Source organism: Sturnira hondurensis, unplaced genomic scaffold, assembly GCF_014824575.4.
Source record: "Sturnira hondurensis isolate 20B ecotype Veracruz unplaced genomic scaffold, ASM1482457v3 Scaffold0020119, whole genome shotgun sequence".
Classification (NCBI taxonomy): Eukaryota; Metazoa; Chordata; class Mammalia; order Chiroptera; family Phyllostomidae; genus Sturnira; species Sturnira hondurensis.
The window spans coordinates 5,433,620-5,459,045 of record NW_028092750.1 but is presented as its reverse complement, the minus strand read 5'-3'; the positions used below and the strand labels follow the sequence as shown (position 1 = coordinate 5,459,045).

Genomic DNA, 25,426 nt, shown 5'->3' with positions numbered 1-25,426 from the left:
GGCGGTGCGAAGATGGCGGCAGCAGAGGCGGTGGCGGCTGCAGTGGCGGCCGGGCCCTGGGCGGCTGAAGCGCCGAGCTCATTGCTGCTCGTGGTAGGCGGCGAGTGCAGCTGCCCGGGGCTGCTGAACTACGTGCTGGAGGAACTCGAACGAGGTGGGGAGGGAGTGGGATGGCAGGGGTGGGGCGGCCGGGTGGGGGATGGGGCGTGGGCCCCGGGTCGGGGGCACTGCTGGGGCTGGGGGTGGCTGATTCCGTGAGCCGGGGCCGGGGAATCCGGGCGGGAGGTGGCGAAATTCAGCGGGCGGGGCCGGGCCCGGGCCCGGGGCCGGGCGTCCGGTAGAATGGGCGGCGAGATCCGGGGGTCGGGGCTCAGATCCCTTCACTGTTAGTCCGGCCGCTCGGGCCAAGACAGTGGGCGTTTGCCCTAGTCTGGGCTGCTCCGCCCGGACCTGGGTGCAGACCGTTGAATGGGCTCTTCCCGGCTTTGGGACCGGTGCGATTGAGCAATACGGGCGACAGCTCCGCTTCCCGCCCGCAGGGCCTGCCAAGGGGAGGGCGACGTCGCTTGGAATCCCCGGGTGTTTAGCAGCCTGGATGTCCTGGAGGGAGTAGCAGAGATGGGGAGGCCGAACCTGGAGCCCCGGGGCCCACTTTCCGTGGTTCCACGAGGAGCTGCTAATTGGGGTGTGGGCGGGTGCGGCCTATCCATGGGATTTGGCATCAGGAGAGGTGAGTCATAGGTGCACCTGCAAGGTTCAGTTAACCTGCAGCCACTTGGCACACCATACCTGGCATGCATCCCACACCGTGGCTGGAGGGCATTCATCTCTCCTATCGGCAGGGCCTGGGGTCCACCCCCTGTAAAGTGGGGCTAAGCACACTCAGTTCTGAAGGCTGGAAAATGTTCCCCGGCAGAGCACTGGGTGGGGAAAACTAGAGGCTCAGCCCTGCTGTCACAGGGCTAACAGTGTGCGTGGGGGTGGTGAGGGTTGGGGATGGACCCAAGGTGACTGAGGAGACAACCAGTTTTAAGCTTGCTTGGTGTCTGGACGTCGCAGCAGGATGCAAAAGGCAAAGGGGGCCTGCAAACAGTGGGAACAGCTGGAGCCAAGTCCCAGAGGTAGGAATGTGTCTGGTAGTGTGCAGGAGCAGAGAGACCTGTGGTGGGGCTGGGGCAGGTGCTAGAGGGGGAGAAAATGACAGAGATGATCAAGATGCAGGAGCAGGTTGAGGGGAGGGGGCTGAATTTTCCACCTCAATTCAATTCCCCTTCTCCCATTAGGCCTCAGGTCCTGGGACATTGACCCTGGCGTCTGCAGCCTGGATGAGCAGCTCAAGGTGTTTGTGTCCCGGCACTCGGCCACCTTCTCCAATATCGTAAAAGGTGAGACTGGAGACCCTGTGTGCCCCAGTTGCTCCCCTTTTGTGTCCTTTGGGCGAGTGCTCTCTGAGTGCCTAAACAGCATTAATCTACCTGAGCTCTGCTGAGTGTGGAGCAGGGGCAGACCCTGACCCAGACATATCTCCCTTGGTCATCCACAGCCCATGAGGCAGATACTCATGTTTTTGTCCTTATTTGACAGATGAGGCAGCTGATGTGTGGGGGGCAGGGGGACCTGTGATGAGGTGGCTTTTAGGAGGAGAAGCATCCAGGACTATGTTAGGTGGAGGAAAGGGCCGAGGCAAAGGGACAGGACATGTGGAAAGTGAGGGGCTGCTGGGAGAGCAGATGGAGTGTGGGCTTCGTGTGGCAGAGAATATGTCTGGTTTGTGGCAGTGACCCCTGCACAGGATTGGGTACACAACAGGTACTCAGTAGGTGGGGAGCTGAGAAAGGTGCAAGATCTGGGAGGGATTTGAGATGCCTGCGGCAGCCCCGCATAGTCTGTGGCTCCTTGGTGATTCTGTGGTAACAGAACAGCAGCTGCTGGGCGGGGCCTGGGTGTCCCTGCAGCTTCTCCACTGCAGCCAGCCCTGCAGCCCCCCTCCCCTCAGCCAGCCTTTGAGTCACCTCCAGGCTGCTGTGGGAGGGGAAGGAAGTGACCAGTCTCCTCATTGTCCCCGCAGCTCTGGGTGGTTTCCTGACCCCTCATGGATGAGGGTATTGGATATCCTGTTGGCTCTGTGTGACCTCAGTGGCCACTTCCCCTCTCTGTGCCTTGGTTTCCCCACCTGAATGGAGCAATGTCCAGGTGTGTGATAAGAAGCACACACATTAGCCCTGGAGGGTGCTTGTCTCTCTGGCGTCCAGGCCTGATGTTCCATATTGGAAGCACAACTGGGCTCCACAGAACAGACTAAGGTTGGGATCCCAGAACCAACCCCACTCCCATCTCATGGCTCATGAGGTCTCCCAGCCCTGGGCATCCTCCTACTGCCCCTCATTCTAGCCCCATCTGCCACTTCCCTGTCTCCCCACAGTCCCGCCTCAGGGCCCATGTTATTCCCTCATTGGCTCTCCTTGGACTCGGGCTCCTTGCCTATAAAATGGGGGTGACGTGGCATGCCCCACAGGGCTGACAGTTGTGAATTGGGCCTCATAAGCAGTGATGGGCTTGTCACTGCTGTTTCCAGTGGGAGTCCTGATGAGGTAGGCTTCCTGTTCTTGCCTCATCCTGACCTGTGGCACTACCAAGTAGGACAGGCTAGCTCTGCCTGGTTGGGGTTCCTGGGAAATAGATCCTGGAGGGGCTTGTGGCTACCCAGGGTCACATAGGAAGGCAGGGTTTGACCCTGGACAGCCTGACCCTACGGACATGGCCTAGCTCCCAACTCACAGGATCTAATTCTCCAACAGGCCAACGCAGCCTGCACCACCGAGGAGACACCCTGGAGACCCTGGTGCTTCTGAACCCATCAGAGAAGTCCCTATGTGATGAGGTAGGGACCAGTCAGCTCCTGGAGGGCGTGGGCTGCAGAGACCAATGCCATTCCCCATCCTGATCTCCCGTGTCCCTGACTTTGTGCTGCCTGAAGTCTTCCTCTCTGCTCCCAGCAGCAGTGCCCTCTTTCCCAGGAAGCCTTCCCCATCCCCACAAATGCCCAAGTTTGGGAGGATGGAATGGGATAGGAAAAGTCTGGAGGTGGGAGGCAGGAAGGTGAGATCTGACCGATGGTTTCAGTTTGTGTGTTCCCTCTGGCTGGCCCTACCAGTTGTCTCAATTGAGTTGTGTGTATGTTTCTTAAAGATTTATTTATTTTTAGAGAGGGAACAGGAAGGAGAAAGAGGGAGAGAAAGATCAATGTGTGGTTGCCTCTCGAGTGCCCCCTACTAGGACCTGGCCTGCAACCCAGGCATGTTCCCTGACTGGGAATTGAACCAGTGACCCTTTGGTTTGCAGACCTGCGTTTAGTCTACTGAGCTACCCCAGCCAGAGCTGAACTGACTTTTTAATACTTCTAGTTTGCAGATGTCTGTATCCTTCTCCTAATTATCTATGAGAAAGATGAACAAGATAGAGCCCCAGGACACCCCTGTAGAGAGATTCTTTTATAGGTTAATTCCTCTCATCAAAAACGCTCCCTCAAGGAGCTCAGGAGGAGACAGCCAGCCCCATGGCATTGGGGCTGGGCCATAGGGAGAGGTGGGCTTAAGGAAGCCCCGATAGGGTATAGAGGACTTTTAGGAGAAGAGGACACTGGAGCCAGGTGTTTAGGATGCGGAGTCTTGGGTGGGAGTTGGGCAGCAGGAGGCAGAGAGGCTACAATTTCTGACTTCCAGTCAAGCACTGGCCTGGCTGTGGGGTAGAGACCAGAGTAGGGTGGTTGTATATAGATTTGGGGTTGGGGGCCACCCCAAAGTGTGATGCTGGTTATGTCACCATGCAGAATAGGTCCTTTAATGTCCCCCCCCCCCCCTTCCTCAGCTCCGGAACCTCCTCCTGGACCCCGCCCCTTACAAGCTTCTGGTGCTGGCTGGGCCCTGCCTGGAGGAGACAGGGGAGCTGCTGCTCCAGACTGGGGGCTTCTCGCCTCGCCACTTCCTCCAGGTCCTGGTGGACAAAGAGGTAAGTTGCCTCCTCCCCACCCGGCCTCCTGTGGCTCTGAATCCTGGCTCGGTCCCCCAATGACCTGCTGTCTGGAGTCCTGTCATCTCCTCTATGGAAGGATGGTGCTGACATGTACCCCTGCTGTTGTCAGGGCAGTTTTATCGCCCATGATAGTGTGTGGTTCAGGGGTGGTCCTGTGGGTTAACAGATGTCCCGGAGGCTTTAAGTGGCACCCCAGCTTCACTTCCAGAGTCCTTGGTCTGGGTGGAGTGGACAAACCGGCCAGTGACCATGGGTTTCTGTTGTAGTGAGTGATGTAACCATGATGAGAGAAGAGTAGTGGAGAGGGCAGGAAAGGCTTCCCTGGAGGGAATAGCAAGTGCAAAGGCCCTGGGGCAAGGAGAGTGAGAGAAGGCAGGAAGTCGAGGGGGGCAAAGGGTGAGGCAGGACTTGGGGAGGGCTGGGTTTTTGTCCTGAGAGTGACCAGTAACCCTCACAGCCCCAGGCAGCAGGACAGGGGTATACTTGTCCAGTTTTCCCAAGGTGCTGGGTGTTGCCTGGCTCCAGGAGGCCCCTTAACCATTTTCCACCTCTGCAGATCCGGGATCTCCTGGATGCTGCACCCCCGTCTGCAAACCTGCCCAAGCTCACCATCACATGCCCAACCCTCGGAGACTGGGCCCAGCTGGCACCCGAAGTGCCTGGCCTCCAGGGTGGGCTCCAGCTGCAGCTGAACCCACCAGTGCAGCGGCCGGCCTCTGAGGGTCTACGTGAGTTCCTGGAGTATGTGGCTGAGTCCCTGGAACTGCCATCCCCCTTCGAACTGCTTGAGCCACCAGCATCTGTGGGCTTCCTCAGGCTTGCCCGGCCTTGCTGCTACATCTTCCCCGGTGGCCTCGGGGATGCCGCCTTCTTTGCCGTCAATGGCTTCACCATGCTGGTCAATGGCGGCTCAAACCCCAAGTCGAGCTTCTGGAAGCTAGTGCGGCACCTGGACCGGGTAGACGCAGTTCTGGTGACACATGCAGGCGCCGACAGCCTCCCGGGCCTCAATAGCCTGCTGCGGCGCAAGCTGGCGGAGCGTGAGGAGGCAGCAGTCGATGGGGGCTCTGGGGACGACAGGCTACGCAGGCTCATCTCGCCAGGCCTGGGCGTTGTGTTCCTCAATGCTCGAGGGGCCACTTCTCGTCTGGTGCGCGGTGAGGATGAGGCAGAGCTGGCCTGTAGCCTTCTGGCTCGGCTGGGCATAGAGCCCCTGCCCCTGAGCCGTGGGTCCATGCCAGCTGAGCCCACTGTGCTCTTTCAGAAAATGGGTGTTGGCCGGCTGGACATGTATGTGCTACATCCGCCTTCGGCTGGTGCTGAACGCACACTGGCATCTGTGTGTGCCCTGCTGGTGTGGCATCCCACAGGCCCCACTGAGAAAGTGGTGCGTGTGTTGTTCCCTGGCTGCACACCACCTGCCCGCCTCCTGGATAGCTTGGTCCGCCTCCAGCACTTGGGTTTCTTGCGGGAGCCCGTGGTAACCCCCCAAGACCTGGCAGGGCCTCGGCGCACTGAGAGCAAGGAAAGTGTGGGCTCCCGGGACAGCTTGAGGAGAGAGGGCCGGACTACACTGCCTGCCAGGCCTGCCCAGGAGCGCCCTGGGGTGGCCCGGAAGGAGCCACCACGGGCTGAGGCCCCTCGAAGGGCTGAGAAGGAAGCTAGGCAACCCCGAGAGGTGAAGAAGGACCCCAAGCCAAGCGTTCCTCGGACCCAGCCCAGGAGCCGGGAGTTGAACCGGGCATCCACTACTCTGGTCAGCAGCAAGAAGACCGGTGCCCAGGCAGCCTCTAAGCCCCGAAGAGCACCCAACAGTCACCTCCCGGGTGTCCCACTGGCAGCTAATGGGCCCCACAGTGCCCCCAGCTTCCGGTGTGGAGAGGCAAGCCCACCCACAGAGCTGTGCAGCTCTCCTGTCCCCCAGCTGGTGGCCACGCCCAGCCAAGGGAGCAGCCTGGAACTGGGGCTGAGCCCCACAGGGGAGGACAGTAGCAGCCTAAAGACTCAGGAGCAGCTGGTGGCCAGTGGCACCTCCCCACCGCACACCCCCTCACCAGCTGGAGCCCAGCAGGGCCCAGCTGAGGGCGGTAGGCAGCTGTCACTGAGCCCTTTGCGGGGTGGGGAGGTGGGCCCAGATGCCTCCCCCACAGTGACCACACCTTCCCTGCCTGCTGAGGTAGGTTCCCCACACTCTACAGAGGTGGATGAGTCCCTGTCCGTCTCTTTTGAGCAGGTGCTGCCACCACCCCCTGTCCCCATGAGTGAGGCTGGGCTGAGCCTCCCACTTCGAGGCCCCCGGGTGCGGCGCTCGGCCTCCCCACATGATGTGGACCTGTGCCTAGTGTCGCCCTGTGAGTTTGAGCACCGCAAGGCCATGCCCATGGCGCCGGCCCCCACATCCCCCGGCAGCTCCAATGACAGCAGCGCCCGGTCCCAGGAGCGGGCCGGCGCTCTGGGTGCCGAGGAGACGCCACCCACATCCGTCAGTGAGTCCCTGCCCACACTGTCTGACTCAGACCCCCTGCCTGCTGCCCCTGGCACTGCGGACTCAGATGAGGACATGGAAGGCTTTGGGGTCCCTCGCCAAAACCCGTTGCCCGACCCCCTCAAGGTTCCCCCACCGCTGCCCACCCCACCCAGTATCTGCATGGTGGACCCCGAGCTATTGCCCCCTGAACAGGCCCGGCGGACAGAGGGCCTTGGCCGTACCCGGAAGTCCCTGACCCGCCCCAACCTCAGCACTATCACCCCCAAAGCCACTCCAGTGACCACTGCCAAGACCAAGGGGCAGGCTAGTGGGAACCGGGCCAGTCGGCCACTCAGCGCCCGGAGCGAGCCCAGTGACAAGGGAGGTCGGGCACCCTTGTCCAGAAAGCCCTCAGTCCCCAAGATGACCACTCGGGGCCCATCTGGTAAGTACCTGGGGGCTGGAAACCTACAGTGGGTTACCAGCCCAAGTCCTGTCCTTAGTGCTGTGTGGCCTTAGTTATGCCTGCCACTGTCTCTGGGCCTCAGTTTCCTCAATATGGAAGCTCTGGCCTCACTGTTTAAGCACTTGGCAGTTCCCAGTTGCTCCAGCAGTGATGTCAGTGAAGTGTCAGTGAAGTGATGTCAGTGATGTCAGTCGTATGGTACCGTCATGGACCTGTTAGTAGCCACAGTGCCACAATATGTGAAAAGAAACAAGTGAAATTAATAGTATGTTTTATGTAACCATTGGTGTAGAGGTTCTTAAGATCAGGACCAGGTTGGTGATTGGCTAGGAGGATCCAGCTGTACTGGCTGCAACGTATTTGGGGGGCACAGCAGGATCCGCAGAGAATAGACTCCGGGTAGGGCCCTCTAGCTCCCTGTGCCCAGTCCTGGGCATCCCTGGGGAGCCAGGCACAAGCTTCTAGAGTCTTCTTGCTTTGGAGCCACACTCTGTGCTTAATTCCTGAGCAACAAACTGATGACGTGGGAGAAGTGGCCCATTAGAGACTCGGCTGCAGGGTTTCCGTCGGGCTGGTCACATCAGCACCTCAGCCTGGGTTGTGCCATAGTTCCAGACTCCTTGGAAAGGGGAAAGCCCATGCTTGGTCTAAGCCACGTTGGTATACGAACAGTGTGGGATTAGGGAGCCACCCTTAGGGTTTATGGAATGTTGGGAGCCCTTCTGAAAACTTCCCAGGTGCCACCCCAGGCCAGCCTGGTAAGCAGGCCTTCTTAAGGGTGGCTGTCTCTAACCTGCTGTGCCAACCTTTTCCAGTCTTTATTAAAAAATAAAACTGGTGAGATATACCGAAACTGACGTTTACCACCTTAGCATTTTTAAAAAGTGTCCAAATCATTGGCAATAAGTACATTAGTGTTGTGTGGCCACTGCCACCAACTCCAGATCTCCCTTCATTTGAGTAACTGAAACTGTCCCCATTAAATACTAACTCCCGATTTCTCCCTCCACCCCCCAGCCCCTGGCACCCACCCTCCTTTCTGTCTCTCTGAGTCTGACTCCCCTAGGGACCCCCTGGAAGTGGAATCACGTTATCTATCCTTTTGGTGACTGGCTTATTTCACTCAGCATAATGTCCTCATAGTTCACCCATGCTGTAGCAGGTGTCAGAATTTCCTTCCTTTTTAAGGCTGAATAATATTCCGCGGTGCAGACGGACCAAGCACATTTCTGTTTATTCATCCTTTCATAGCCACTTGGTCACTTCCACCTTCTGGCTGCCGTAAATAATGCTGCTCTGAACATGGATGTGCAAACATCTCTTCAAGACCCTGCTTTAAATTCCTTGAGATTAATACAAAAGTGAAATTGCTGCATTAAAATTTTTTTCAATTTGGGGTGCACACGGCTCCCAGTCTTCCTGTGAATTACAGGAACAATGGGTCAGAACAGAAGGTGACCCCACGATCTGCACAGGTAACCTCCACTGCTAGACAGTCATTACAATAAATGTTTTATAGTGTAGCTGAACTAATTACTGACAGGACAAAGGGACCAAAGGTGGTCTTATGATGAATGATTGCTTACAGCTGACACCAGCTCCTGGTTTGGTATTCTCTCAGTTGCTCTGCCATTCTGGCCGTTTACTGACAGGAATCTTTATGGCTCTATTGTATAAGCTTGTAGGACACAACTGATCAGTGATTATGAGGCTTTGGTGCTGCACTACTGGCTGAGCTAGTCAGTCAGGTTCTGAACATGGAAATTCAGAAGAAATCGGGCACACAAAGATGGAGTCAGCTTTGTTTATATCCATGTCTGTACAGAGACAGTTTTGGAAGATGCCATAGATACCAAATAGAGGATATTTAGACTCTCGATGGAAAAGATGAAATTAACAGAACAGTTTATGGTCTATGTACAGTTAATATTTTATCACTTCAATTAAGGCATAGAAGTCTTACAACCATATAGATCCTTTTACCCTTCCCTTTTATATTACAGTTATGTGAATTATGTCCACATATATTGAAAACCTGACCAGATACTGTTAAACAATTTTGCTCTCAATAGTTACACATATTTAAAAGAATTAGGAGGATACATTTACCACCCTGGCTGGTGTGGCTCAGTGGATTGAGCGTGGGCCTGCAAACCAAATGGTTACTGGTTCAGTTTCCACTCAGGACACATGCCTGGGTTGTGGGCCAGGTCACCAGTAGGGTCGCATGAGAGGCAACCACACATTGATCTTCCCCCCTCTTCTTTTCCCGTCTCTATAAATAAATAAATAGAATCTTTAAAAAAAAAGAGGATACATCTAACATTTGTTTGTCCTTCATTCCCTAAGTTTTTATTCCCCCTGCTAATGTTTCCTTTCAGACTAAAAAACCTTTCTTGAGCTCTGGCCAGGTGGCTCAGTTGATTGGAGCATCGTCCCATATGTGAAAAGTTCGCAGGTTTGATACCAGGTCAGGGGACATACCTAGGTTGTGGGTTCAGTCTCCGATGGGGGCATGTGTGGGAGGCAACCAGTCAATGTTTCTCTCTCTCTCTCTCATCCTGCCTCCCTATCTAAAAACCAATGAACATATATTTGGGTGAGGATTTAAAAAAAATTTCTTGAGCATTTCTTGTAGAGCAGGTGTGCTAACAACTCTTCATTTTCCTTCATCTGAGAATTGTCTTTGCTTTCATCTTTTGTCATTGTATATTTTCTCAGGATATATGAGTCCTTATTTCTTTGGGCACTTCACTCTTTTGATAGTGGCCATTCTAATGGGTGTGAAATGGTATCTTGTGGTTTTGATTTGTATTTCCCTGATGATTAGTGATGTTGAACGTTTTTTCATCTGCTTCTTGGCCATTTTTGTATCTTTAGAGAAACATCTACTAAGTCCTTTGCCTGTGTTTGAATGAGGTTGTTTGTGTTTTTCTTGTTGGGTTGTGAGCATTTGCTTTGCATTTTGGATATGAATCCCTTATCAAATGTGTGATTTACAATATCTTCTCCCATTCTGTGTGTTGCCTTTTTACTCTTGATAGTGACCTTTGATGCACAAAAGTTTTTACTTTTTTTAACATGAAGTTCAGTTTTTCTTTTTGTTGTTGTTGTTGCCTATGCTTTTGGTGTCATATGCAGGAAATCATTGCCAAACCCAGTGTCTTGAGACTTTTGCCTTATATTTACTTCTAAGGGTTTTATAGTTTTAGCTCTTAAATTATCTCTTTGATCAATTTTGAGTTATTTTTTAATATTTTAAAAAATATTTATTTATTTTTAGAGAGAAGGGAAGGGAAAGAAAAAGAGGGAGAGAACCATCAGTGTGCAGTTGCCTCATGCGCACCCCCTGCTGGGGACCCGGCCCAAAACCCAGGCATGTGCCCTGACTGGGGATAGAACCAGCGACCCCTTGGTTCACACACTGGCACTCAATCCACTAAGCCATACCAGCCATGGCTCAATTTTGAGTTCATTTTTAAATATGGTGTTAAACAAGGGTTCAAGTTCATGTTTTTTGCAGGTTTCCTAGCACCATTTGTTGAAAAGCCTATTCTTTCCCCTATAGAATAGTCTTGGCGCTTTTATGAAGAATCATTTAACCATATATGTGAGGGTTCATTTGAGGACTGTTTATTCTATTCCATTGATTTTTTAAAATTTTTTTTAAGATTTTATTTATTTATTTTTAGAGGGGAGAGAAAGGAGAAAGAGAGAAACATCAATGTATGGTTGCCTCTGGTGTGTCCCCCGCCGGGAACTGGCCTGCAACCCAGGCATGTGCCCTGACTGGAAATCGAACCGTGATCATGTGGTTCGCAGGCCCGCACTCAATCTACTGAGCTACACCAGCCAGGGCCTTTTTAAATTTTTTTAAAGATTTTATTTATTTATCTTTAGAGAGGAAAGGAAGGAGAGAAGGAGAGAAACATCAATGTATGGTTGCCTCTCATGAGTCCCCCACTGGGAACTGGCCCGCAACCCAGGCATGTGCCCTGACTGGGAATCGAACTGCGATCATGTGGTTCGCAGGCCTGCACTCAATCCACTGAGCTACTCCAGCCAGGGCCCATTGATTTTTTTACCTTACTAATTTGAGTCTTCTCTCTTTTTTTCTTAATCCAGCTAAGGATTTGTCAATTTTGCTAGTCTCTTCAAAAAACCGACTTTTAATTTCATTGCTTCTATGTGTTTCTATTTTCTATTTTATTGATATCTGCTCCAATCTTTATTTCCTTTCTTTTGCTAGCTTTACTTTGTTCTTTTAATAGTTCCTTGAGTTGTAAAGTTAGGTTGTTGATTTGAGATTTTTTTTAATAAAAGCTTTTAAATGTAAATTTATAACTATAATCTTCTCCTTTAGCACCATTTTCTATCAGATTCTCTCAGATTCTCTTTATCTTTGCTTTCAACAGTTTGATTGTAATGATTCTCAGGGTGTGTCTCTGAATTTGTTCTACTCGGAATTCATTAAGCGTCTTGGATGTTTATGATCATGTCTTTCATCAAATACGGGAAATTTGGGGCTCTTTTATTAAAAATTTTATTTGTTTACTCTTAGAGAGAGGAGAAAGAAGAAAGAGAGAAACATCAAGCTGTTAGAGATGCATTGATTGGTTGCCGCTCACACGCCCCTTCCTGGGGACCTGGCCTGTAACCCAGACATTGCTGTGACTGTGAATCAAACCAGCGACCTCTTGATTCACATACTGGTGCTCAATCCACTGAGCCACACCAGCCAGGGCGTGCTCTTTTTTTTTTTTTTAATCTTTCTGCCCCCTTTTCTCTTCTTGTGTCCCACAGGTTTCTTAGACTGTGTTCACTCTTTTTAATCTTTTCTTTCTGTTCTTCAGGCTGAATAACTTCCATTATCATTACACCCATATCACTGATTTTTCTGCTGTTTAAATTTTAAACAGAATCCCTCTAGTGATTTTTTTCATTTCAGTTACTTTTTTTCAGCTACAGACTTTCTTTTTGATTTTTTGGTAACTCCTCATTGATTTTCTATTTTGTTCAAACATTGTTTTCTCGATTTTTCCCCACACATCATCTGTTAGTTCTTTGACGATCTTTCACACAGTTGTTTTGAAGTCTTTGTCTAGTAAGTCTGCCATCCAGTCTTTGTCAGGGCAGTTTTTGTTGATTTCTTGTTTTTCCTTTGAATGGTTCATACTTTCCTGGTTCTTTGTGTACCTTGTGATTCTTTTTTTCCAGCCTTTTAAAAAATATATATTTTATTGATTATACCATTACAGTTGTTGTTCTATTCCCCACCCTTCATTCTTCTCCATCCTGCATACCCTACTCCCCCACCATTCTGCCCCTTTAGTTTATAACCACGTGTCTCAAGTTCATTAGATTCTATATTTCCCCTACTATTCTGGCCCTCCCCTCTATCTATTTTCTACCTACTATCTATGCTATTTTGTGTACCTTCTCGCCCCTTCTCCTCCTCCCACTCCCCTGTTGCTAACCCTCCATGTGTTCTTCATTTCTATGGTTCTGCTCCTGATCTAGCTGTCCTCTTGGTTTGCTTTTGTTTGAGGTGTGGTTGTTAATAACTGTGAGTTTGCTGTCCTTTCACTGTTAATATTTTTCATCTTCTTTTTCTTATATAAGTCCCTTTAACATTTCATATAATAAGGGCTTGGTGATGATGAACTCCTTGAATTTGATCTTCTCTGAGAAGCACTTTATCCTTCCATTCTAAATGAAAACTTTGCTGGATAGAGCAGTCTTGGATGTAGGTCTTTGGATTTCATGACTTGGAATACTTCTTTCCAGCCCCTTCTTGCCTGTAGAGTCTCTTTTGAGAAATCTACTGACAGTCTGATGAGAACTCCTTTGTAGGTGACTGTCCCCTTATCCCTTGCTGCTTCTAGGATTCTCTCCTTCATTTTAGTCTTGGCTAATGTAATTATGATATGCCTTGGTGTGTTCCTTCTTGGGTCCAACTTCTCTGGGACTCTCTGAGCTTCCTGGATTTCCTGGAAGTCTATTTCCTTTGCCAGACTGGGGAAGTTCTCCTTTATTATTTGTTCAAATAAGTTTTCCACTCGTGGCTGTTTCTTTCCCCCTTCTGGTACCCCTATAATTTGGATGTTGGAACATTACAAGATGTCCTGGAGGTTCCTAAGCCTCTCCTCAATTTTTTGAATTCTTGTTTCTTTATTCTTTTCTGTTTGGTCATATTTTTCTTCCTTCTGGTCCACTCCATTGATTTGAGTCCCAGTCTCCTTTCCATCACTATTGGTTTCCTGTGCATTTCCCTTAATTTCAATTAGTTTAGCCTTCATATGTTTCTCTAATTTGTGACTATAATCAACCAGTTCTGTGAGCATCCTGATCATCAGTGTTTTGAATTGTGCATCTGAGAGGTTGGCTATTTCCTGGTCGCTTAGAGTTATGGGCTCCGGGGCTTTGAGTTCTTCTTGAGCCATATTTTGGACTGTTCGTGCCTGTTACTTAGGAGTAGTGGAGCCCTAGGTGTTCACCAGAGCAGGGCAACTCAGTCACTGGGTTGTGATGCTGTATGTGGGGGCTGGGTTTATCTGTGAGCGTGAATGTGCAACCACACTCAGACTGCCCCGCACCCTCACTGGGTCTGTGATGCTACCCCCACTGCCTGGGCACCTGAGTTGCCTGGGTCACTTGGGTCAGGGGATCCTTCCTGTCCGACCCTGCTCCAATGCTGGCTCCGCTCCTCTTACTGGTCCCAGTTGAACGGTTCGTTGTTGTCAGACTTCCTTATAGTTCAGTTTTTCTGTTCTTTGGCTGCATCTTTGTTTACTAAACCTTTGTTGTATTCAAACTTGGTTGTGGGAGAAGGCACAGTGTTTCCACCTCCACCTTCATCTTGGTAGAAGTCTTTTTCCAGCTTTTTGAAAAAAATGTATTTTTTTGATTATGCTATTATAGTTGTCCCATTTTCCTTGCTTCACTCCCCTCTACACTGCACACCCCTTCCCACTCACATTTCCCCCCTGTAGTTCACGTCCATGGATCGTACATGTAAGTTCTTTGGCTTCTACATTTCCTATACTATTCTTACCCTCCCCCTGTCTATTTTCTACCTACTGTCTATGCTACTTATTCTCTGTACCTTTTCCCCCTGTCTCCCCCTCCCACTCCCCTGTTGATAACCTTCCATGTGATCTCCATTTCTGTGGTTCTGTTCTTGTTCTAGTTGCTTAGTTTGCTTTTGTTTTTGTTTTAGGTGTGGTTGTTAATGATTGTGAGTTTGGTGTCATTTTACTGCTCATATTTTTTATCTTTTTCTTAGATAAGTCCCTTTAACGTTTCATATATAAAAGGGCTTGGTGAAGGTGAACTCCTTGAACTTGACCTTATCTGAGAAGCACTTTATCTGCCCTTCCATTCTAAATGAAAGCTTTGCTGGATAGAGCAATCTTGGATGTAGGTCCTTGCCTTTCCTGACTTGGAATACTTCTTTTCAGGTCCTTCTTGCCTATAAGGTCTCTTTTGAGAAATCAGCTGACAGTCTGATGGGAACTCCTTTGTAGGTGACTGTCCCCTTTTCTCTTGCTGCTTCTAGAATTCTCTCCTTCATTTTCATCTTGGTTAATGTAATTCTGATGTGCCTTGGTGTATTCTTCCTTGGGTCCAACTTCTTTGTGACTTTGAGCTTCCTGGACTTCCTGAAAGTCTATTTCCTTTGTCAGAGTAGGGAAGTTTTTCTTTATTATTTGTTCAAATAACCTTTCCACTTGTTGCTCTTTCTTTTCTCTTTCTGGTACCCCTATAATTTGGATGTTGGAACATTACAAGATGTCCTGGAGGTTCCTAAGCCTCTCCTCATTTTTGGAATTCTTATTTCTTTGTTCTTTTCTGGTTGGATGTTTCTTCCTTTTGGTCTATTCCATTGATTTGAGTCCCAGTTTCCTTCCCATCACTATTGGTTCCCTGTACATTTTCCTTTATTTCACTTAGTGTAGCCTTCATTTTTTCATGTAATTTGCAACCAAATTCAACCAGTTCTGTGAGCATCCTGATCACCAGTATTTTGAACTGTTCATCTGATAGGTTGGCTATCTCTTCGTCGCTTAGTTGTGTTTTTCCTGGAGCTTTGATCTGTTCTTTTGTTCGAACCTTTTTTTTTTTTTTGGTCTTGATGTGTCTGTTTACATAGTGAGGGGTGGAGCCTTAGGTGTTCACCAGGGCGGAGCAACCCACATCCCTGGGTTGTGACGCTGTATGTGGGGAAGGGGCCTGAGAGGAAATAATAGCACTTGCTCTGTTCTCTGCCAGATTTTAGTCATTTCCCCTGCTTCCCACAAGCAAACTGGGCCCTTCTGGTGCTGGTTCCTGGGTGGATGGGCTTGTGTACATTCTGGGACCCTGTGGGTCTCTCCAACGAATTCTCCTGTGAGGCTGGGGGTCTCTCCCAGGACCTCAACCCCCACAGGTGTTTTCAATCAGTGGCGTTTTATTTCCCCACACTGGGACCCCATGTTGTGTGGTCTGTCTCGCTCCCCAGTTGTTTTCTCCCATCTGTACGCAAATGTGGGACTGTCCAGTCTGCAATCTGCCTCCTGCCCGGTGTGCCCGCTGCTGCCTTGCCTGAGTCCTCTCCGCCCAGCTGCCCATCTCTACCCCTCCTACTGGTCTGGTTTCTTCTTTAACTCCTTCGTTGTCAGACTTCCATACAGTTTGCTTTTCCGTCAGTTCTGGTGTTTTTTGGTTATTTAAATTGTTGTTGTCCTTCTTTTGGTTGTGCAAGGAGGCACAGTGTGTCTACCTATGCCTCCATCTTGGCCAGCAGTCCATGATTCTTTTTTTAACTGAACATTTGAATGTAATAATGTGGTAACTCTGGAATCCAAATGTTCCCTTCCCCAGGGTTTCCTGTATTTTTTTTAAGCGTAAAATTTTTATATTTAAAGATTAGCCAGGTAGACTCAGTTTAGATGATCCTCATTTTCTTGGCAGTGTCCAAGGCATCATAGTCAGGGGCCAGTCGGACATAAGCCTTCTTCTCCCCATCAGGCCTGATCAGGCTGTTGACCTTGGCCGAGTCAGTGTCATAGAGCTGCTTCACAGCCTGTTTGACCTGGTGCTGGTTGGCCTTGACATCCGCAGTGTACACAAGTGTATCGTTGTCTTCCGTCTTCTTCACGGCTGACTCAGGAGTCAGAGGGAACGTGATGGTGGCATAGAGGGCAAGCTTGTTACTCCTGGGGGTGCTCTTCCCATGATATTGGGGCTGCCTTTGCAGTCTCAGTGTCTTTGGCCACCAGAAGGTGGGTGACATGCAGATCTTTTTTTGTGTGTGGCTGTGGATGCCTTTCAGCACTGCTTTCTTTGCCTTCAAAGCCTTGGCTTTGGCTTTGGCTTTGGGAGGAGCGGGGGCTTCCTTCTTCTCTTTGGGTGCCACCTTGAAAAGCTCCTGTGGCTTTTTGTGTGTTCAATTACATGGGCTGTCTCTGGGATGGGGTTCAGCCCAAGATGTAAATGCAGGGTATTCTCAGCCTCTTCCTTTCTCTGGGCTTGGGGGTTACTTTCTAAGTCCTCCTGCATATATGTAGTTGCCTTTGAGTGTCCTACTCTGTAAATACCTGGCTTCCAGGAAAAGGAGGGGGTTGGGGAAGAAGAAGAGATGTGCAGTCCTTTACATCCCATGAAGTCGCTCCCGCATTAGGGGGAGGAGCTGCAGTACAATTGTCCTCTAGGTGGGGAGAGGGATTACTGGTTTTCCCACTGTCCTGTCCTCCCATAATCCTCCCACTATGTAAAGCACTTTCCCGAATGTTAGAACTCCTTCCTGCTACGTAAGGGTGATGCTTCACATGTAATCAACAACAGAAATTACTACATAATTCCGCTTCTCTTTTCCAGTCTAAGCCTGGGGAGCCTGGCATGTGTTTGACACTCCCAGCTCACTTGGCCTCCATGCACCACTTTGCAGCCCGTGGTATCCACTGCGTTGGTTAGCACAGGGCTGGAATGACCTAGGGAAGGCTGGTGAGGAGGCAGTGGCAGTGACAGCAGTGGTAAGAACTGTAGCTCATGTTTAGTAAGCACTTGCTTTTGGATCAGGCCCTATATCTGGTATATCTGGTACCTGGGGTAGTCCTGCCCTCCAGGAACTGACGGAGTCTCTGGCTTCTCTCCCCGTATGGCCTGTCCTTGGCTCCTGGACACCCTGGTCTCTCGACTCTCTTTGAGCCTCAGTGCCCACCTGAGCTATCACCTCTTGTCTTTCTTGGGCAGATTTCAAGGGAGGCACCTGATGGGCCCCTGTGACCTTTGGCAGGTTAGGGGTTCCCACCAGAGTGGCAGGGAGAGGGTGCCCCTCCCAGGGCCCATGGGAAAGGCTGGCACCCAGAAATTGGGGGTCATCTGAGGCTGTGTCTGCCAGGGCATTTGGCCTCTTTGGAAAGGCCACGGTCTTGACCCCTGAGGGTTCTGCCCCTTCATGCTATATCAGCAAACAGTGTCGTAAAGGGCCAGAGGGTTAACTTTTCAGCTTTGCAGGCCAGACCATCTCTGTCCCAAACTCAGCATCTCAGTAAGTAACTGAACAGGTGTTCCAGTAAAGCCATCTTTATAAAAGCAGGTGGTTGCCAGCCCCTCCTTTACCCCCATTTTCCAGCCTACGCACCCCTCATCTTCTCTTTGCCCCTCCAACCCTACCATTCCCGTTTCCCTTGTGCTTTCCATAGCCACAGTAGCTTTCTCTTCCTGAGGCTCCATGCAGTATCCTCACTGCCCAACTCTCTAATTTCGAGTGACAGATGCCTCTTGCCCCAGCTAGGGGTTTCGTTCATTCACAAACGCCCCCCCGCAGCCCTTTGGGCCCATGCCCTGAACTGGGCAATGTTTATGATTATAAGACATCGAGCATCTGGCAGGCTTCTTGTGCCCAGGACCTCAATCAAGTGATTATGAGTTCACTCGCCCCAAAGTGACGGCCTTGTTCCCCTGGAGCAGGCTCTGGGTCCGGGGCTGTGGTCCAGGCTCCAGGTGTAGCAGCTCCAGCTCCGTCCAGGCCTCCATGTCCTGGGTTTCCTTGCAACTCGATCCCTCTCATACTAGCTCTGGCTCTCTATCACCCTTGTGGGCAGTGATTTTTGTCTGTGTTGGTCACCACCATGTCCCCAGGATGTGTGGTACCCAAGAGGGTTTGACAAATGTCCCTTTCCTAGTTAAACATTAAACAGATGGATGCTATAGTAGCAGCAGAGCCTTTCAGGCATCCGCTGTTTTTAGGGTTCAAGTGCCCACACCTCCTCTTCTAGGAAGTCCTCTATAGTTGCTCCCTCCTTCCAGCCCTGAGGATGTCTGTGTCTGGGGACTGGCCAGGGAGGTTCCAGGCACTGAGAAGGCAGCCAGGGGTATTTGTAGGGTCCATTGAATAACTGTCCATGCCACGGAGGGCTTGTCAACCAACCACAAAACAGTGAGATCAGGCCTCCTGCTCAGAAGGGAACCATTCAGGTGAAAATAGAGCTGAGTCTCAGCCCCTTCCAGTCCTGGAGCTCACAATTAATCCCATCCCTCTTGCCCACAGGGTCAGCTAGCAGCCGGCCAGGCGGGTTGGAGGCCTCACCTGGCTCCCCTGTCTACCTTGACTTGGCCTACCTGCCCAGCGGGGGCAGCATCTGCCTGGTAAACGAGGAGTTCTTCCGGCGGGTGCGCGCTCTCTGCTATGTCATCAGCGGCCAGGACCAGCACAAGGAAGAGGGCATGCGGGCCGTCCTGGATGCTCTGCTGGCTGGCAAGCAGCAGTGGGACCGTGACCTCAAGGTGAGTGACCACCCCAGGCCTTAGACAGTCTTGGCACAGGGCAGAGACAGTGCCTCCAGGGTCTTCTTCCTGTTCAATCCACACAGAGGTGGGGATGGGGTTCAGAGACTCACCTGTGTCCTCAAGGCCACAAGGAAAGGAGGGCAAATGCAGGAGGAGTCCTCCACAGCTCTCAGAATGCTGTCCCTGTCACACCCATTTCCTCATTCATCTGCAGCAGCCTGGGTGGGGACTCAGGTGGACTGGTTTGATCATCTCTCCTGACCCCCAGTTCTTAACCACCTCATACTGTCAAGAATTGGCCAGGAGGAACAGGTGAGGTGTGCAGTACCTACACGGTTGAGAAAGAGGCCTGGCTGGGCTCATTGCCACAGGAAGCCTTGAAACAGAGCCTGGAGGGGTGAGGCAAGTTTGGGTAGAGGGAAGAGCTTCTAGGTACCTCGTTGCCACTCAGCATGTGAGTATGCAACCCGTAGCCTTGCACACACCTTGCACAGCAGCCCAGGGAGAGAGTCTAGGTGCAGGGCACAGCGTGAAGGTGGGAGTGAGCCTGGTCTGTCCAAGGAGCTGGAGGGAGGCCTGGGTGAGCCAAGAGTAGGAGGCATGGAGAGGGGCTCCCAGCTGTGGCCTGGTCTCCTGGGCTGTGAGAAGGCCTTTGGGTACCGTGGAGAACAGAAGGGATTTCAGGGACCAGCTGGCACTTGGCTGCAGACATCCAGGCGAGAGATGACAGAGGCAGAGCACATGTGGTCCAAGGAGGAGGGCCTCTGCTGCCAAAGGGCTGGGCCAGGAGGACAGAGGACACTCCCCTTCACTGCCCATCCATTTTTCCTGCCTGCAGGTGACCCTGATCCCCACCTTCGACTCAATGGCCATGCACGAGTGGTATGAGGAGACGCATGCGCGGCACCAGGCACTGGGCATCACAGTGCTGGGCAGCAACAGCACTGTGTCCATGCAGGACGAGGCCTTCCCTGCTTGCAAGGTGGAGTTCTAGCCCTGCCCCACCCCCACCCCACCCAGCCATTCAGCCCAAATCCGCCACTGTCTTGAGAATCACTGCATCAGAAATAAACTAAGTTCCCCACTCCACCGTGGCTTCGGTTTCCTCTGCCAACAGGAGACTTGGCAGCACAAGGGACAATTGCCATCATGTGAGCTCTCTGGTCAGGCATTGACGGGGGCGTGCCTCTCCAGTAGTGATTGCTGGCAGTGGCGCTTGCTGCTGACCACAGCCCTTCCCCCCACCCTGACCACTGTGAGTGGCCCATTTGCCAGACAAGGAAGGCAGCCTCTGGACTCCTTCCACACAGACCAGTCAGTAGTTGTGGTAGGATTCGAACCCTAGTCTCTGCTCCAAAGTCATGAAAGAAAAGCTGCCCTCTGTTCCTGGAGGAAGTGGATGCCCGTGCCAGAAGTCACAGCTGCAGAAAGGTCTTAAAGAAGAACCTGAAACCCACAGTTGCAAACAGCAGTTTCTTGGTGGGTGGGTTCCTACCCTTATCCCTGCATGTATGGAAGCTTCTAGATACAACTTTAGATAAGGTGCCATCCACAGTGGGTCGAATGGTGACTCCAGAAAGCACATGTTTGAATCCTGGCCCATGATACTTGGGAATGTGACTGGATGTAGAAAAATGGTATTTGCAGGTGTAATTAAGTGGAGGATCTTGAGATGAGATCATCCTATACAGAGTGGTTTAAGTCCAGTGACAGGCGTCATTGTAAGGGGCAGAGGGGGACCCAGACCCAAAGGAGGAAGCTATGTGCAGATGGAGACAGAGATCAGAGTGATGCAGCCATAAGCCGAAGAGCACCAGGGCATCCGAGGCTGGAGAAGGGAAGGAAGCCGCCTTCCCTAGAACCTCATGCAGGAACCAACCATGCTCACACCTGTGTTTTTAAGCTCCCAGTTTGTGATACTATGACAGCAGCCCCAGGACACTCACACCATCAGATGTCCTGAGTTGGTTGGCACACTGCTCTTCTCCCTGGAAACAGCGGCCCGGATCACTGTGGCCGCGTAGGTTTTGTGGCACAGATTCCCTCTGCTAGTCGCAGCCATGTCTCTTGAACGATACCGTGAGTTGGGCCGCATGAGCAGCAGACACAATTCTCACTCTCTGAGGGCTGGAAGTCTGAGATCAGGGTGCTGGCATAACGGGGCTCTGGTGAGAGCCCCTTGCTGGCTTGTGGACAGTTGCCTTCTTGCTGTGTCCTCACACGGCAGGCAAGAGAGCATGTTGTCCCGAGTTTCTTATTTATAAAGGCACTAATCCCACCCCAAGGGGCTTCACCCTCATGGCCTCATGGAATGCTGATGACCTCCCAAGGCCCCACCTCCTAACACCATTTCATTGGGGGTTTGGGCTTCAACATAGGAATTTAGGGGGACACAAACCAGCGCCATGGCAGTCAGGGGCCAGACTCACAGGGCCAGTGGCAGGTGCAGAGATCTCTACTTGGATTATGTCTTTAATAAGCCCCGAGTACTTGGTGGATCTTTCCCTGCCTTTTCCATTTCTGATGTTGCTGTGTTTCTCATTGCCCTCCCTCAGCACCCCAACTCGACAGAACTTCCACCACCTGGAGCGTTAGGTAGGGAGACAGGAAGGGGACACTAGGTGGTGAATCAGCACCAGCTCCTAAAGGCTTCTAATAGGAAGCATTTAATTGACCAAAGCAAGTCACATGACTGGCTGGCTAATCAGGAGCTGAGAGGCATGAAATTCCTCCCTTGTACCTGGAAGGAGGAGAATCAGAAATCGTGGTAAAAATCAGCTAATGACCACTGACAAGAGCCCCACAAAGTTTTGCCCTGGCCTGAGGTTGGTAAACTTTTTCTATAAAAAGATGCATTTTTTGGTGGTGTGGGCTGTACAGTCTCTGTCCAGACGATACAGCTCCGTTGTTGTAGCTGAATACATGGAAATGGCTGTGTTCCAATAAATCTTTATTTACATGGAGAGGCTGAAGGTTGTGGCCTGGGACATGACTCTGACCCTTTCCCATCTACGTACTAGAACAGCTCACAACTTGGAGTCTTCCTCCCCACCCCATCCCCCAACCCCTCTTCCCTTCTTTCTCCTCTCTCTCTCTGGGTCTCTTTTCCTCCCTCTCCGCAATCTCTTCTGCCAGCTGTCTGGCCCGACCTCTGCAGGAGCAGACACTAAAAATATCCTTGCAGCATTGAAAGTCGGCAGCGGGGTGGGGGAGGGGGACCTGGGCCTGCTCGTGAGCCAGATGTGTACCCTTGGCCCAGACACCCACTTTGCACCGCTTGCGAACCGCTGCCCCTCCCAGATACCCTGCAACCACCTGCTCTCCCCGGGTTTCTTGGTGTTGCCTCAACTTTCAGATCCCGCCTCAAGGCCTTCGCACTATTGGCATCCTCTGCTTGGAATGCCACCATCCAGCCAGTCGTCATTCAGCAATGCTGCCCTCCCTGGGCAGACAGCATTGAGAAGTGAGCCAGACATAGGAGACTGCAGCCCACAGGGCTGGGATGGGAGGGTGGCACACAGTGCTGCCAGAGGGTGGGGAGGAGCAAGCCTCGTCATGGGGAACAGAGGAGTGTGCTTGGGGAGGGGCCCACAGAGACAGGAACTGAGAGGAGACTGGTGACACCGAAGCCCATGGAACAAGGGGCAGCTGCTGCAGATCCTACAGCTGCCTGCATGCCCCACTGAGCAGTTACCAAGTTCCCCTTCTTGGAGCTGAGGGTGGGGTCCATCTGGGGAGCAGTGAATGAGGAGGCCAGATTTGGGGCACAGGTTTGGGGGGCACTGGGGAGGGGAAGGTGTGCGGCTGGGGGCTCAGGTCCATGGTGTGGCATGATCGGAGCACTTTTCTGAGATGTGAGCTCTTAGGAGGCAATGATAGGGAAGGGAGGGGTGGCTTCTCTTTGGAAGAGCAGCACAATAACCTCTCATCTTCCAAGCCCCACCTGCCAGGGCCTCTCCTCCAGGAAGCCCTCCCTGCTCTTCCTCTCATTACACCCACACCCCCAGCCCAGGCTCTCCTCTGGCTATTCCTGACCTACTCCCTTTAAAATGCAACCCTGTCTGCCCTCGTGTTTCCTGCTAGTCCACAGCCCAGATTGTTGCTGAAACAGCCACCTGCCTACACACAGTATGTGGCTTTACCTGCCTGGCACATAGGTACTCAGGAAGTGTTGGTTGTGTCCCAGCTTGGCAGCACTGCTGGGTGACCTTGTGAATGTTACTTAACCTCTCTGGGCACCCCCCAATCCCACCTGAGAAATAAGAAAATTGGCCTGTGAGCCTCTAGGTAAGGTGGCGTGGTCTGAACTGGTGTTGGTGGGACCTCTGTGTTCCCTTCCCTGGCCTGCTCAGCCCCCGGCACCACAGATGGGTCTGTTCTACGTGTTCTCCTAACACCACAGTAGCTTTGGGGATCCAAGTTCAGGGCAGGTGAGAGATTTGGCACCAGTGCACCTGGGTCAAGTCATGCCTCTGACATGTCTTCACTCTGTGACTTAAGAGAGTATGAGCCACAGTCTCCTTGCCTGTAAAACGAGAATCCTCTCCCTCTTCCCCACCTTGCCCCTGGCTCAGGCTTTGAGGGAGGCAAGTGTGGGGACCCAATGCAGTGCAGACCCCACCTGGCTGGTTCGGATGGTGCCAGGGCCCCCAAGGAGCTCCCAGCCTGTTGGGGGAGGAGGCTGAGCCTGACACAACACCCTGGGGTGAGGGTTCAGCACGGGCCAGGGCTTCCAGATAGGATCTGGAAGCTGGGATACTAGTCGGATGTGGAACTGGGAGGAGAGCGCTTCGAGCAGAAGCAAAGGTGCCGGGGTGGGGCTGATTTGTTCAGACTGCAGGGATGGGGGCAGGGCTACACTGCACAGGCCTGGAGGGCTGTGGAGAGTGACTAGAGCCTTGGCTGAGGGTGCTGGGTAGTGAGGGGATGGTTTGGAGCTGGAGAAGCAGGTGATGGGTTTCTATTCATCAAAAACTCCTGTAGCTTGGGGTTAACCTCCTAAAGCCACTCTGTGCACCTGGAATGGCAGAGTTCTCACTGTAGAGATATCTGTGTGAGCGCATGTTTAACTTTTTTAAAAATGCAAATTATTATTTTTAAATTATTTATTTATTTATTTTTAGAGCGAGGGGAAGTGGGGGAGAAAGAGAGAGAGAGAAACATTAACCAGTTGCCTCTCCCACACCCCCAACTGGGGACCTGGCTTACAACTCAGGCACCCGCCCTGACCTTTCTCAATTCCTGACCTAGGAATTGAACCGCAACCTTTTGGTTCACAGACCCATGTTCAATACTCTGAGCCACACCAGCCAGGGCTCATGTTTAACTTAATATAGGTACAGACAGTTACATGTGGAAATATTTATAGACTTGTAGATATCCACAGGTTAGTGTACACGCATACACGCCCCTGCTCTGCCAGTGGAAACCCAGCAGCAACAAGCACCCCTCCTACCCCGGTCTCAGTTTCTGACACCATTATCTGGTGAGAGGCACCAAGGCTGCTCCTGGGAGAAAAGGCTGGTTCACAGCATGAGGCAGGAAATGGATAAGATGAGCTTGGAGCGTCTTGTAGTGAGAGAGTAAGGAAGTGCTGAAAGAAAAAGGCCTGCGGTGTGATAGGGACCTGACAGCCGCTGAACGAGCTCCCAACGGCCAGAGCTGGAACAATCTGGGCAATAAAACCAGTACAATAGTATTGGGTTATAACCCCAAGTATGAAATAAATACCCACGAGTCCATACTGATGTGAATAATTGAATAGATAAATAAAGGGAAGAGGAGAGACACATTTCCCAGGCAGAGGAATCCGGAATACTTCCTGCAGATACTCCGCCCTCGAGAAGGGGGAGAAGAACTCCTTACCCTTAGGTGTGGGCTGTAAATACTGACTTCCTTCCAAAGGGGACAGCTTGGAAAAGAGGAAGACAGCAGCTTTATGGAGGAGGACCTGACAGACACCACCTCAGCCAGGGGGTCAAGGCCAACATCACAGTGAAGAGCCAGGTTGACAGCACGTGCCCTGGTCTCCATGTGACGAGAAGAGCCCTTCATATCTGTGGTTCCCCTCCCCCCACCCATTGCCCCAGTCAGTCCAGCCATGAGAGAAACACCACACACATCCCAACTGTGGCAATCATAACATACGAATATCAAATGAACATGTACACCTTAAACTGGCACAGTTATATGTCAAATATATTTCAATATATATTTTTAAAATTTAAATTCTGGCCCATCCTACAAAACACCTGATCACCCTGGCTGGTGTGGTGCAGTTGGTTGGAGCACTGGGCTGTAAACGAAGGGTGTGTTTTGATTCCCAGTCAGGGCATAGACCTACGTTGCAGGTTCCATCCCTCAGTCTGGGTGAGTGCCATCCTAGGTCCAGCTGTGAATGATCCCTGGCCCAGGCATGTACAGGAGGCAACTAATCAATGTTTCCGTCTCACACTGATGTTTCTCTCTCCCTTCCCCTCTCTCTAAAGCAATGAAATAATGTCCTCAGATGAAGGGGGAAACCCCCCCACAAATACCTGATTGATTCTCAAAACTGTCAAGGCCATCAAAACCAAGAAATTCTTGCCCTGACTGGTGTGGCTCAGTGGGTTGAGTGCCAGGCTGTGAACCAAAGGGTCACTGGTTCAATTCCTAGTCAGGGCACATGCCTGGGTTGCGGGCCAGGCCCC

General features: G+C 51.5%; 2 protein-coding genes across 2 annotated transcripts; one reads left to right on the top strand and one right to left on the bottom strand.

Moving 5' to 3' along the window:
* MAP1S (microtubule associated protein 1S) lies at positions 1–21,763 on the top strand. The gene is made up of 7 exons (XM_037028679.1): positions 1–154; positions 1,284–1,385; positions 2,799–2,881; positions 3,868–4,008; positions 4,589–6,944; positions 18,499–18,734; positions 19,576–21,763. Exons 1-7 carry the CDS (start codon positions 13–15, stop codon positions 19,729–19,731), a joined length of 3,216 nt encoding a protein of 1,071 aa, XP_036884574.1. The 5' UTR covers positions 1–12; the 3' UTR covers positions 19,732–21,763.
* On the bottom strand, positions 15,870–16,386 carry LOC118975031 (60S ribosomal protein L23a-like; the record flags this gene model as incomplete). Its single annotated transcript, XM_037028661.1, has 1 exon — positions 15,870–16,386. A coding segment is annotated over one exon (495 nt), but the record flags the coding sequence as incomplete, so codon positions are not given.
* Positions 21,764–25,426: the final 3,663 nt, after the last annotated feature.